At 38.6% G+C, this 15,441-nt stretch overlaps 1 protein-coding gene across 5 annotated transcripts in view; it reads right to left on the bottom strand.

Moving 5' to 3' along the window:
• The window catches only part of MNS1 (meiosis specific nuclear structural 1), a 174,454-nt gene that overhangs the window by 27,854 nt on the left and 131,159 nt on the right, over positions 1-15,441 (bottom strand). For all 5 annotated transcript variants that reach the window (XM_027553925.1, XM_027553927.1, XM_027553928.1 and 2 more), the window contains 3 exons: positions 3,348-3,577; positions 2,764-2,980; positions 2,561-2,668 (listed from right to left, as the gene is read on the bottom strand). In XM_027553925.1, coding sequence (XP_027409726.1) covers positions 2,561-2,668; positions 2,764-2,980; positions 3,348-3,577 — 555 coding nt within the window. The remainder of the gene's footprint in view (positions 1-2,560; positions 2,669-2,763; positions 2,981-3,347; positions 3,578-15,441) is intronic.

The following is a 15,441-nucleotide window of genomic DNA, read 5'->3' as shown; positions in this document are numbered from 1 at the left end:
ATATGGATGCAAAAACCCTGAAACACATTATTAGAAAATTAAAATCCAGTCACATATTTAAAGACATACACACCATGTCCAAGTGGGATTTATTCTAGTGATGCAAGGTGGTTCAGTAACTCCCAAAGTTAATCAATGCAATCAACCAAGCTAAAGAAGAAACAGCATTTGACAAAATTCAACACCTCTTTATGATAAAAATATTCAGAAAAATAGAAATAGAAGAGAATGTCCTCAACTATAAAAAGAGCATCTACAAAAAACTACAGTTAACATAATGCTTCTCCCCTGAGAGATAACAAAGATGACATCTACTCTCATCATTCATCCAATATAGTGCCAGCCAGTGCTAAAACTTTTAGCCAGTACAATAAAACAAAAAAGTAAATAAAAAGTGTAGAGATGGGACTTCCCTGGTGGTCCAGCAGCTAAGACTCTGCCTTCTCACTGCAGGAGGCCTGGGGTTTGATCCCTGGTCATGGAACTAGATCCCACATGCCACAAGTAAAGATCCCATGTACCACAACTAAAGCTAAATAAATAAATATTTTTTTTAAGTGTATAGATAAGAAACCAGGAAATGAAACTGTTCCTATTTGCAGAAGACATGACTATGTATGGAAAAACAAACCAACTCCTACAAATTCCTACAGCTACTAAGTGAATTCAGCAAGGTCATGAGATACAAGGTAAATATATATTTTTTTTAAAGTCAATTCACTAGCAATGAGTATGTAGACAATGAAATTAAAACTTAAATTCCATTTACAATCATTCAAAAAACTGAAATACTTCGATGTAAATCTAACAAAACATGTACAGGATTTGTATGCTGAAGAATATAAAACACTGATGAAAAAATTCAAAGATGACTTAAACAGAATTGACTTGAACGATACAGGGGTTAAACCACATAAATTTAGTCAGCTCTCTGTATCCACAGTTCTATATCTGTAGATATCTATATATCCATAGATCTATATCTATATCTGTGGAATCAACCAACCATGGACTGTGTAAACAGTAGATTTTACTACTGAAAAATATCCAAATATAGGTGGACTCACACAACTCAAACCTGTGTTGTTCAAGGGGAAATTGTAAATGAAGAGTCACACCATGTTCCTGGACTATAAGACTCAATATAGTGACCATGTCAATCTTCCCCAAATTGATATTCAGATTTAATTTAATTCCTATCAAATTCCCCAAAGACTATTTGTAGATAGAGTTAAGATTACTCTAAACTTTATATGGAAAGGCTGAGGAATTAGAATAACTAAAACGATCTTGAAGACTTTATATAGATACAGTAATCAAAACTGTGTGGTCCTCCTGAAGGGATAAGCACATAAATCAACAGACAAAACAGAGATCCCAGGAATATACGCACAAATGTGCTCAGCTTTGTTTAAAATGTGTTTTAAACAAAGTAGCAAAAGCAACTGCGTGTAAGAGAAAAAACCTTTCAACAAATAGTTGCAACTAGACCAACTGGACATAGAAAAGCAAAACAGAAACTGGCCTAAGTCTCATAACCTACAAACAAAAATTAACTGAAGAGGAAATCTTTTAAGGAAAAAAAAAAAAAGAAAATTCTTTGGGTTCTAGATAAAGACGTCCTAGAACTGATACTAAAGTTATGGTCCATATAAACAGAAATTGCTAAGTTAGACTTCACAGAAATTGAAAACATTTGCTTTGGAAAAGACCCCCATTAAGAGGATGAAAAGACAACATGTAGACTAGGAAAAAATATCTGTAAACCACACACCTGACAAAGAACTAGAATACATAAAGGACTCTCAAAATCCTATAATAAATTAACAAAAAACACCCAATTAGAAAACTGACAAATTGTCATAACTTGAGGTCAAATTGTTCAATGCTATATCCCATGGTTTTATGACCAGTTATTTTATATATTAATGAGAAGGAGTATTGAAATATTCAAATATAATTACGGATTTATCTTTCTCCTCTCAGTTTTTTCAGTTTTGCTACAGGTATTGTAGTTGAAGTTTTATTTAAGTTCATACACTTCTAGGGTATTATATCCTCTAGATGAATTTAGCCTATTATCATCATGATTTCTACCCTAACATGCTTTTGATTGGTGTTTGTCTGCATATCTTTCTCCATCCTTTTGTTTTTAAACATATATGTCTTCATATTTAAATTATGTCTCTTGTAGACAATATAGTTGCATCATGCTTTTTGATGCAGTTTTTTTTTAATGTTGTCTGGGTCTAGCTCTTTTATCCAGCCTGAAAATCTCTCTTTTAAATGTAGCACTTATACGACACTTACATGTAAGGTAACTATCAATATAGTTGGGTTTAAATCTATTACCTTTCTACTGCTTCATCTCAAAATAGTACTCTTCTCTATGTTAACCTGGAGAAGGAAATGGTGACCCTAGTATTCTTGCCTGGAGAATTCCATGGACAGAGGAGCTTGCTGGGCTGCAGTCAGTGGGGTCACAAAGAGTCAACATGACTGAGCAACTAAAGCTTTCACTTTCACTATGCTAATCATTCCTTCAATTTCCAAAACTTACTTCTAGTTTCTTCTTATATATTTCAGCTTGTTCTTCCTGGTATAATTCCTGTCGCACTTGTTCTAAATCTTCACGTTGCCGCAGCATTTCTTCCAACCTCTGAGTCAGCTATTAAAAAAAAAAAAAAAAAAACATGTATAAGAATCAAATTCTATGACAAATATTTAAGAATTTCTCCAGTGTTAAAACAATTATTTTAGTACCATATTTTTAAGCTGTAGTCTTTTTTCTTCACTTTCTTGAACTTTTGCCATTCGATCTTCTTCTCTTTGTTGCTGCAACTTGGCAAACTCTATTATTTTTCTATTTTCTTCTTCCATCTCCTCCCGTTTCTTTTTTCTCCAGAGAGCCTGCTCTTTCTGAAACTCTTCTATATACCTTCGAGTTGTATTCATTTTCTCTAACCTTTGCTGTCTTTCCCTAAAAAGTAATAGTGAGTGCAGTTCGATAGTAACAGAAATAATAATAAAAAAGTAAAAAAAAACATGAGTGTCATTTCCTTTAGCTGTCTACCAAGGAAACTGAACAGAAAACAAGTTCTCCTGATATGCATTAAGGAAAAAAAGGTTTAGTCACTGTTACTTAATAAGTATCTCTTAATTATCAATTAATTGTTATACTAACAAAGATAAATAAGACTTGGTCTCAGTTTAGGTCATAACATTTACTGAGGACTTACTGTGTATCAGGCACTTCTTAGGTGGTTTATTCTTCATGACAAGCTTGAGATAAATCTAACAAATATTTAAGCATGTTTAAGCATGTAAGAAAGTTGGGGCAAACTTACAATTGATCTTCTTCATAGATTTTCCTAACAATTTCATCAATCATGAGTTTCTCTTTCAGCAGCTGCTCATAAGCTTCCTGCTTTTTCTTCTCTTGTTCCTCCAGTTGTTTCTCTAAGTCATGACTGTACTGTGCTTTTGCTTGGTTTCGTTTGTCCTCTGCAGCACTCTCTTCCTTTATTAACCTCTCGTGCTCTTCCATCATAGTTCTGGCTATTTCAGCATCACGTTTCTGTTATTAAAACAAAACTCATCTTTCTATTATCAAACCTGAGCAAAATATGACAGAATACTTTTAGCACATGGAACTGAATACTATAAGGCCTATTTCATAAAATATTTTCATCTGTGTAGATAAAAAGCAAAGGTAAGTCACTGTCACCTGAGGGGTTTGAATGAAAAGCAAATGAATGAAAAGAAGAGTTTGAATGAAAAGTGGGGTTTGAATGAAAAGCAAACCCTAAAGGCTTTCCTATTTCTTCAAGTAGCTCTCAGGGCAATAAGGAGAATAACTCCACACTTGAAAAACAGTAAGTAAGATTAGAAGTGCTTCATTAATAATTTTGTTAATTTCTAAAGCAACAGTCATCTTCCTCATCTACTTAAAAGTTGATGTAGGTAATTTTCACAAATTTTAGCTCCACTGGGTACTGGCTGCTATTTGGAGTAAGGATGGTGCTATCTTTTTTATACCTGTCTGCTATTAAATATAGCTCTGAGCAACTCAAGTTCTCTCAGCCTAAATTTTCTTTGCTGCCAGTGGCCTTTGAAATGTCCCCTTTCTTATTTATTAAAGGCCCTTTGAAATAACTTTAACTTAAAAAAAGGGTCACATACAATACTGTGTCTGTTTTCTGAGGTTTTAATTCACTCTTCAAGACCATTCCTTCTGAATGAGACACAATCCTGCATCTTGAATGAGTTACCTTGATTTTTTTGAGCATTTTGAAATCATTTAACAAAATGGTTTAACGTATATACACTGGGGCAGTTTAAAAAGTTATCCTTTACCATTATGATCACATCCCAAATGCTAGAATGGTTAGCAGTATCAAACACAAAATAAGAAACAGATAAAAATATGAAGGTGAACAGTGGCTATCATCAAAAGATCCACAAACAATAAATGCTGGAGAGGGTGTAGAGAGAAGGGAACTTTCCTCACTGTTGGTGGGTATGTAAATTGGTGCTGCCACTATGGAGAACAGTATGGAGGTTCCTTAAAAAACTAAAATAGAGCTACCATATAACCTTGCAATCCCACTCCTGGGCGTATTTCAGGAGAAAAACATGATCCAAAAGGATACATGCACCCCAATGTTCACTGAAGCACTACTTACAATAACCAAGACATGGAAGCAACCTAAATGTCCACCAACAGAGGAATGGATAAAGATGTGGGACATATATACAACGGAATATTACTCAGCCATTAAAAAGAATGAAATAATGCTACTTGCAGGAACATGCATGGACCTAGACAGTGTCATACTTAGTGAAATAAGTTGAACAGAGAAGGAAAAATATCATATGACATTCCTTATACACGGAATCTAAAAAGAAATATTACAAATGAACTTACTAAACAGAAAAAGATGCACAGAGAATGAGCTTATGGTTGCAGCAGCAGAAAGAATAGTTAGGGAGTTTGGGGTGGACATGTTTACACTACCATATTTAAAATGGATAACCAACAAGGACTTACTGTATAGCATAAGGAACTCTCCTCAATGTTATGTGGCAGCCTGGATGGGAGGGGAGTCTGGGAGAGAATGGATACATGTCTATGCATGGCTGAGTACCTTCAATTTTCACTTGAAACTATCATACTTGCTAACTGGCTACACACCATAAAAAATAAAAAGTTTAAAAAAATAAAATATAAAGGCTAATGTTAATGCTAATTAAAAGACACTTAGTTCCAAAGAATAGCAAGGATAGATAAGAAAGCCTTCCTCACCGATCAATGCAAAGAATAGAGGAAAATAGAGACTAGAGATCTCTTCAAGAAAATTAGAGACCCCAAGGGAGCATTTCATGCAAAGATGGGCTCAATAAAGGACAGAAATGGTAGAGACCTAACAGAAGCAGAAATTATTAAGAAGAGGTGGCAAGAATACACAGAAGAACTGTACAGAAAACATCTTCACGACCCAGATAATCAGAATGGTGTGATCACTCACCTAGAGCCAGACATCCTGGAATGTGAAGTCAAATGGGCCTTAGGAAGCATCACTATGAACAAAGCTAGTGGAGGTGATGGAATTCCAGTTGAGCTATTTCAAATCCTGAAGGATGACGCTGTGAAAGTGCTGCACTCAATATGCCAGCAAATTTGGAAAACTCAGCAGTGGCCACAGGACTGGAAAAGGTCAGTTCATTCCAATCCTAAAGAAAGGCAATGCCAAAGAATGCTCAAACTACCGCAAAATTGCACTCATCTCACACGCTAGTAAAGTAATGCTTAAAATTCTCCAAGCCAGGCTTCAGTAATACATGAACCGTGAAGTTCCAGATGTTCAAGCTGGTTTTAGAAAAGGCAGAGGAACCAGAGATCAAATTGCCAACATCCACTGGATCATGGAAAAGGGAAGAGAGTTCCAGAAAAACATCTATTTCTGCTTTATTACTGACTATGCCAAAGCCTTTGACTGTGTGGATCACAATAAATTGTGGAAAATTGTGAAAGAGATGGGAATACCAGACCACCTGACCTACCTCTTGAGAAACCTGTATGCAGGTCAGGAAGCAACAGTTAGACTGGACATAGAACACAGACTGGTTCCAAATAGGAAAAGGAGTACATCAAGGCTGTATATTGTCACCCTGCTTATTTAACTTATATGCAGAGTACATCATGAGAAATGCTGGGCTAGAGGAAGCACAAGCTGGAATCAAGATTGCCAGGAGAAATATCAGAAACCTCAGATATGCAGATGACACCACCCTTATGGCAGAAAGTGATGAAGAACTAAAGAGCCTCTCAAAAGTGAAAGAGGAGAGTGAAAAAGTTGGCTTAAAGCTCAACATTCAGAAAACGAAGATCATGGCATCTGGTCCCATCACTTCATGGGAAATAGATGGGGAAACAGTGGAAACAGTGTCAGATTTTATTTTTGGGTGCTCTGAAACCACTGCAGATGGTGACTGCAGCCATGAAATTAAAAGGTGTTTACTCCTTGGAAGGAAAGTTATAACCAACTTAGGCAGCATATTAAAAAGAAGAAACATTACTTTGCCAACAAAGGTCCATCTAGTCAAGGCTATGGTTTTTCCAGTGGTCATGTATGGATGTGAGAGTTGGACTATAAAGAAAGCTGAGCACCGAAGAATTGATGCTTTTGAACTGTGGTGTTGGATAAGACTCTTGAGAGTCCCTTGGACTGCAAGGAGATCCAACCAGTCCATTCTAAAGGAGATCAGTCCTGGGTGTTCATTGGAAGGACTGATGTTGAAGCTGAAATTCCAAATCTTTGGCCACCTGATGCGAAGAGCTGACTCATTTGAAAACACCCTGATGCTGGGAAAGATTGAGGGCAGGAGAAGAAGGGGAGACAGAGGATGAGATGGTTGGATGGCATCATCGACTCGATGGACATGGGTTTGGGTGGACTCTGGCAGTTGGTGATGGACAGGGAGGCCTGGTGTGCTGCAGTTCATGGGGTTACAAAGAGTGGATATGACTGAGCGACTGAACTGAACTCCTTGGAAGGAAAGTTATGACCAACCTAGACAGCATGTTAAAAAGCAGAGACATTACTTGTTCAAAAAAGGTCCCTCTAGTCAAGGCTATGGTTTTTCTAGCAGTAGTGTATAGATGTGAGAGTTGGACTATAAAGAAAGCTGAGTGCCAAAGAATTGATGCTTTTGAACTGTGGTGTTGGAGAAGACTCTTGAGAGTCTTTTGGACTGCAAGGAGAGCCAACCAGTCCATCCTAAGGGAAATCAGTCCTGAATATTCATTGGAAGGACTGATGCTGAAGCTGAAGCTCCAATACTTTAGCCACCTGATGTGAAGAACTGACTCATTCGAAAAGACCCTGATGCTGGGAAAGATTGAAGGCAGGAGGAGAAGGGGACGACAGAGGATGAGATGGTTGGACGGCATCACTGACTCAGTGGACATGAGTTTGAGTGAGCTCCGGGAGTTGGTGATGGACAGGGAGGGCTGGTGTGCTGAGCTTCATGGGGTCGCAGAGTCAGATACAACTGAGTATCTGAACTGATGTAAATGCTATTCCTGATCTAATTGATGCCTTTAACATATACACTGTAAATGTTACTTGACTCAAATTCTTTCTTTCCTCTGCTTTCTTAGCACATATTGTACTAGGCTCTACAGGAAAAATATGACATGACAAAACATGTTTGTACAAATGTACACACACTTACAGAAATACAATAATCTTATTTCACAAATAAGAAAACTAAGGCTAAGAGACACAGCCAAAACTAGCACCTAAATATCCTGACACCTAGTCAAGTCTAAGAGTATTTGATTTAAGTTTTGTGGCTCAACTTTATTTAGAAAATAACAAGTATTTCAATAGCCAGAGTAAATATCTACAATTGCCTGAATAACTTCAATTATCAAAATAATTAAAACTGCTATCTACTGTTCAAACTGTACATCATGTTCTACTTTATTTTTGAAAGGGTAGAATATGGCGTTTAGAGTGACATTTCCTTAGCCTCTCTTACCATCTGCCACACCAAAGGCTATCATTGTTAACAGCATGCTGTACAACCCTATAGATTTTTTCTGTACTAACATACATGCACACTTGTGTCACAACAGCCAGAAACTGTTCTTATCTGAGGCTTATATAACACTGCACTGGTTAAGTGTTTTGATATCACCCATCTAACTGTATGTGTTTGTTGATATACACAACACATATGTATGTGTGTATACAGATATCCACAGATGTTGTATACACATACCTATCTGCACAGGTTTTCAAAAATAAAAATGGTCTATAAAATGGTCAATAAAATTTATTATTTTCCGACATGTTTTTTCACAACTTGCTTTTTTTCCTCTGAATATAGAATATATTCTGGCCAATTTTAAAAGCCAGAATATTTGCCTTTACCTCTCTCTCAGTGTGTGTCTGTGCTCAGATATGTCTGATTTCTTTGCGACCCCATGGACTATAGCCTGCTGGGCTCCTCTGTCCATGGGATTTTCCAGGTAAGAATACTGGAGTGGGTTGCCATTTCCTACTCCAGGGGATCTTCCCAATCCAGGGACTGAACCTGTGCCAACTGCATTAGCAGGCACATTCTTCCCTGCTGAGCCACCAGGGAAGCCCTTCTTTTTAATAGCTGTAAAACATCTCTGAAAGGGATCTAGGAGAGAGGGAACTCTGCTATTAAAATGCGCTACAAAATAATAGAGAAATGAGGGTGAGGGAACTTAAAAGACTATGTAATACTGCCATCAGACTTCTTCATCTATGTCTAGCCTTTCTGAGTGACAACAAAAATTCAAGTGATGATGTACATTCAGCTTGTAAGGGTTAATAAACCCTATTTTAAACTGTGTAATACTACTGCTGAGTGTGTTTGAAACCCCTTTGCCCAAGAGTAACTACTACCGATAATTATGGGTAGTAGGTCAGGAGTAAGGAAAGAGGATAAAATTAGAGGAAATCATGAAAAGAAAAGATTTCTGTTTACTAAACAGAAAAGTTACCCACCTAAAGTTATAGTTGACTTTTTAAAATATAAATTTATTTATTTTAATTGGAGGTTACTTTACAATATTGTATTGGTTTTGCCATACATCAACATGAATCTGCCACAGGTGTACACATATTCCTCATCCCGAACCCCCCTCCCTCCTCCCTTCCTGTACCATCCCTCTGCGTTGTCTCAGTGTGCCAGCCTCAAGCATCCAGTATCATGCATTGAACTTGGACTGGCGATTCATTTCATATATGATATTATACATGTTTCAATGCCATTCTCCCAAATCATCCCACCCTCTCCCTCTCCCACAGAATCCTAAAGACTGTTCTATACATCTGTGTCTCTTTTGCTGTCTCGCATACAGGGTTATCGTTACCATCTTTCTAAATTCCATATATATGCGTTAGTATACTGCATTCATGTTTTTCTCTCTGGCTTACTTCACTCTGTATAATAGGCTCCAGTTTCATCCACTTTATTAGAACTGATTCAAATGTATTCTTTTTAATGGCTGAGTAATACTCCATTGTGTATATGTACCACAGCTTTCTTATCCATTCATCTGTTGATGGACATCTAGGTTGCTTCCACGTCCTGGCTATTGTAAACAATGCTGTGATGAACGATTGAAATGAAAAGAACAAAATACTTAGGAATATATCTACCTAAAGAAACTAAAGACCTATATATAGAAAACTATAAAACACTGGTGAAAGAAATCAAAGAGGACACTAATAGATGGAGAAATATACCATGTTCGTGGATCAGAAGAATCAATATAGTGAAAATGAGTATACTACCCAAAGCAATCTATAGATTCAATGCAATCCCTATCAAGCTACGAACAGTATTCTTCACAGAGCTAGAACAAATAATCTCACAATTTGTATGGAAATACAAAAAAACATCGAATAGCCAATGCAATCTTGAGAAAGAAGAATGGAACTGGAGGAATCAACCTGCCTGACCTCAGGCTCTAGTACAAAGCCACAGTCATCAAGACAGTATGGTACTGGCACAAAGACAGAAATATAGATCAATGCAACAAAATAGAAAGCCCAGAGATAAATCCACGCACATATGGACACCTTATCTTTGACAAAGGAGGCAAGAATATACAATGGAGTAAAGACAATCTCTTTAACAAGTAGTGCTGGGAAAACTGGTCAACCACTTGTAAAAGAATGAAACTAGAACACTTTCTAACACCATACACAAAAATAAACTCAAAATGGATTAAAGATCTAAACGTAAGACCAGAAACTATAAAACTCCTAGAGGAGAACATAGGCAAAACACTCTCCGACATACATTACAGCAGGATCCTCTATGACCCACCTCCCAGAATATTGGAAATAAAAGCAAAAATAAACAAATGGGACCTAATTAAACTTAAAAGCTTCTGCACAACAAGGAAACTATAAGCAAGGTGAAAAGACAGCATTCAGAATGGGAGAAAATAATAGCAAATGAAACAACTGACAAACAACTAATCTCAAAAATATACAAGCAACTCCTGCAGCTCAATTCCAGAAAAATAAATGACCCAATCAAAAAATGGGCCAAAGAACTAAATAGACATTTCTCCAAAGAAGACATACAGATGGCTAACAAACACATGAAAAGATGCTCAACATCACTCATTATCAGAGAAATGCAAATCAAAACCACTATGAGGTATCATTTCACGCCAGTCAGAATGGCTGCGATCCAAAAGTCTACAAGCAATAAATGCTGGAGAGGGTGTGGAGAAAAGGGAACCCTCTTGTGCTGTTGGTGGGAATGCAAACTAGTACAGCCACTATGGAGAACAGTGTGGAGATTCCTTAAAAAACTGGAAATAGAACTGCCTTATGACCCAGCAATCCCACTGCTGGGCATACACACTGAGGAAACCAGAATTGAAGGAGACACATGTACCCCAATGTTCATTGCAGCACTGTTTATAGTTGATGTTTTGAACATTTAAAAAATAAAAAATTTAATAGCATTCTAAAATACACTGATCATCAGAGGCAGACACACTGAAACCATACTCACAGAAAACTAGTCAATCTAATCACACTAGGACCACAGCCTTGTCTAACTCAATGAAACTAAGCCATGCCTGCGGGGCAACCCAAGAAGGGCAGGTCATGGTGGAGAGATCTGACAGAATGTGGTCCACTGGAGAAGGGAATGGCAAACCACTTCAGTATTCTTGCCTTGAGAACCCCATGAACAGTATGAAAAGGCAAAATGGTAGGATACTGAAAGAGGAACTCCCTAGGTCAGTAGGTGCCCGATATGCTACTGGAGATCAGTGGAGAAATAACTCCAGAAAGAATGAAGGGATGGAGCCAAAGCAAAAAGAATACCCAGCTGTGGATGTGACTGGTGATAGAAGCAAGGTCCAATGCTGTAAAGAGCAATATTGCATAGGAACCTGGAATGTCAGGTCCATGAATCAAAGCAAATTGGAAGTGGTCAAACAAGAGATGGCAAGCGTGAATGTTGACATTCTAGGAATTAGCGAACTCAAATGGACTGGAATGGGTGAATTTAAATCAGATGACCATTCTATCTACTACTGCGAGTACGAATCCCTCAGAAGAAATGGAGTAGCCATCATGGTCAACAAAAGAGTCTGAAATGCAGTACTTGGATGCAATCTCAAAAATGACAGAATGATCTCTGTTCGTCTCCAAGGCAAACTGCCGGGAGCCGGCATATTGCATATTGAGTGCATATTGCATATTGCATATTGAGTGCAGCACTTTCCACAGCATCATCTTTCAGGATCTGGAATAGCTCAACTGGAATTCTATCACTGCCGGGAGCCAGTGTGAGGAACTCCGCCCGTGGCAAAGGTCATGAGGAAGGAGGCTTGGCATACGCAAAGGCGGGATCAAGCCTCAGGAGTCCCCCTGGAAATTCTTGAGCATCTACCCCCAAACCAGAGTCTGCCTACCTTCTGCTTTGTGCTTTCACCTACACCTCTGACTTTACGAGGGCTGTCCCCCACTACCTCTCTCTGAAAAAAGAGTTAATTTACAGGTCCAGTTAATAATTCCTGGGTGTGACAGTGTTTCAACCTACAAACTCCTTTGGATATCCTCTAGCCTGCCTGAATAGGTTTTTCTGGCCACATGTGATTGTTCAGAGCCTCCCAACTGTGAGAGGCAGGAGATGTTCTAAACTGTCTAAACACAGATTCCTTTGAGTAGTTAAAAGATTGATTAGAAACTGTATTGGTGAAGGATTTTTCACTTATTGGGCCAATGTTTGCTGCTTAGTCTCCATACCCCTTACCTACTGTGTCCTTGGCAGTGTATTGATTGATATAATGGGTGTATAGAAATGTAAGTAGTAGCCTCAATGTTTGTAACCTTGGACCCTTGAGTTAATTCTTTTCTTGACTGAGCCCACCTTACCTTTGCCCTATAGGAACGCAACTCTATCCAATGCTTTTGGAGGGTGGCGTCTGCCTAATCACCTTTAGAGAAAAATAAGTTTTCTGAAGAAAGGGTCTTAAAATGTTAACAGGCCTCCGGGCCAGCAGATGATGCAAATCACCTAAACTTTTGCATACGATAAGTTTGCAGGAAGAAAGCCTGGCTTACTGCATGACTCTACCCCTTCCCCCATTATCCTCTATGCATAACTTAAGGTATAAAAACTACTTTGAAAAATAAAGTGCGGGCCTTGTTCACCAAAACTTGGTCTCCCCATGTCGTTCTTTCTCTCACCTTCTGGCTGAATTATTCAGCCTCTTTTCTCCACTGAATTTCCTCACTGAGCTATCCTCATTCTATTACTCTTTATATCTTTGATGAATATTTAAAGAAATAGGTCGCCGATGCCATCTCTCCTTCGAATACCCTGGATCAGCAGGGGCTGGACCCCGGCAGCAAACCATTCAATATCACAGTAATCCAAGTCTATGCCCCAACCAATAACGCTGAAGAAGCTGAAGTTGAACGGTTCTATGAAGACCTACAAGACGTTTTAGAACTAACACCCAAAAAAGATGTCCTTTTCATTATAGGGGACTGGAATACAAAAGTAGGAAGTCAAGAAACACCTGGAGTAACAGGCAAATTTGGCCTTGGAATACAGAATGAAGCAGGGCAAAGACTAATAGAGTTTCGCCAAGAAAATGCACTGGTCATAGCAAACACCCTCTTCCAACAACACAAGAGAAGACTCTACACTTGGACATCACCAGATGGTCAACACCAAAATCAGATTGATTATATTCTTTGCAGCCAAAGATGGAGAAGCTCTATACAGTCAACAAAAACAAGACTAGGAGCTGATGTGGCCCAGATCATGAAATCCTTATTGCCAAATTCAGACTTAAATTGAAGAAAGTAGGGAAAACCACTAGACCATTCAGGTATGACCTAAATCAAATCCCTAACGATTAGACAGTGGAAGTGAGAAATAGATTTAAGGGACTAGATCTGATAGACACAGTGCCTGATGAACTATGGACAGAGGTTCATGACACTGTACAGGAGACAGGGATCAAGACCATCCCCAAGAAAAAGAAATGCAAAAAAGCAAAATGGCTGTCTGGAGGAGGCCTTACAAAAGCTGTGAAAAGAAGAGAAGCGAAAGCAAAGGAGAAAAGCAAAGATATAAGCATCTGAATGCAGAGTTCCAAAGAATAGCAAGAAGAGATAAGAATTCCTTCCTCAGCGATCAATGCAAAGAAATAGAGAAAAACAACAGAATGGGAAAGACTAGAGATCTCTTCAAGAAAATTAGAGATACCAAGGGAACATTTCATGCAAAGATGGGCTCGATAATGGACAGAAATGGTATGGACCTAATAGAAGCAGAAGATATTAAGAAGAGGTGGCAAGAATACACAGAAGAACTGTACAAAAAAGATCTTCACGACCCAGATAATCATGATGGTGTGATCACTGACCTAGAGCCAGACATCCTGGAATGTGAAGTCAAGTGGGCCTTAGAAAGCATCACTATGAACAAAGCTAGTGGAGGTGATGGAATTCCAGTTGAGCTATTTCAAATCCTGAAAGATGATGCTGTGAAAGTGCTGCACTGAATATGCCAGCAAATCTGGAAAATTCAGCAGTGGCCACAGGATTGGAAAAGGTCAGTTTTCATTCCAATCCTAAAGAAAGGCAATGCCAAAGAATGCTCAAACTACCGCACAATTGCACTCATCTCACACGCTAGTAAAGTAATGCTCAAAATTCTCCAAGCCAGGCTTCAACAATATGTGAACCGTGAACTTCCTGATGTTCAAGCTGGTTTTAGAAAAGGCAAAGGAACCAGAGATCAAATTGCCAACATCTGCTGGATCGTGGAAAAAGCAAGAGAGTTCCAGAAAAGCATCTATTTCTGCTTTATTGACTATGCCAAACCCTTTGACTGTGTGGATCACAATAAACTGTGGAAAATTCTTCAAGAGATGGGAATACCAGACCACCTGTCCTGCCTCTTGAGAAATTTGTATGCAGGTCAGGAAGCAACAGTTAGAACTGGACATGGAACAACAGACTGGTTCCAAATAGGAAAAGGTGTACATCAAGGCTGTATATTGTCAACCCTGCTTATTTAACTTATACGCAGAGTACATCATGAGAAACACTGGACTGGAAGAAACACAAGCTGGAATCAAGATTGCTGGGAGAAATATCAATAACCTCAGATATGCAGATGACACCACCCTTATGGCAGAAAGTGAAGAGGAACTCAAAAGCCTCTTGATGAAAGTGAAAATGGAGAGTGAAAAAGTTGGCCTAAAGCTCAACATTCAGAAAACGAAGATCATGGCATCTGGTCCCATCACTTCATGGGAAATAGATGGGGAAACAATGGAAACAGTGTCAGACTTTATTTTTTGGGGCTCCAAAATCACTACAGATGGTGACTGCAGCCATGAAATTAAAAGACGCTTACTCCTTGGAAGGAAAGTTATGACCAACCTAGATAGCATATTCAAAAGCAGAGACATTACTTTGCCAACAAAGGTTCGTCTAGTCAATCTATGGTTTTTCCTGTGGTCATGTATGGATGTGAGAGTTGGACTGTGAAGAAGGCTGAGCACCAAAGAATTGATGCTTTTGAACTCTGGTGTTAGAGAAGACTCTTGAGAATCCCTTGGACTGCAATGAAATCCAACCAGTCCATTCTGAAGGAGATCAGCCCTGGGATTTTTGGAAGGAATGATGCTAAAGCTGAAACTCCAGTACTTTGGCCACCTCATGAGAAGAGTTGACTCATTGGAAAAGACTCTGATGCTGGGAGGGATTGGGGACAGGAGGAGAAGGGGACGACAGAGGATGAGATGGCTGGATGGTATCACTGACTCGATGGACATGAGTCTGAGTGAACTCCGGGAGTTGGTGATGGACAGGGAGGCCTGGCGTGCTGCAATTCATGGGG

This window comes from Bos indicus x Bos taurus, chromosome 10 (genome assembly GCF_003369695.1).
Source record: "Bos indicus x Bos taurus breed Angus x Brahman F1 hybrid chromosome 10, Bos_hybrid_MaternalHap_v2.0, whole genome shotgun sequence".
Lineage (NCBI taxonomy): Eukaryota > Metazoa > Chordata > Mammalia > Artiodactyla > Bovidae > Bos > Bos indicus x Bos taurus.
Note: the sequence above shows the minus strand (reverse complement) of the source record. Positions and strands in the feature narration are given on the sequence as shown.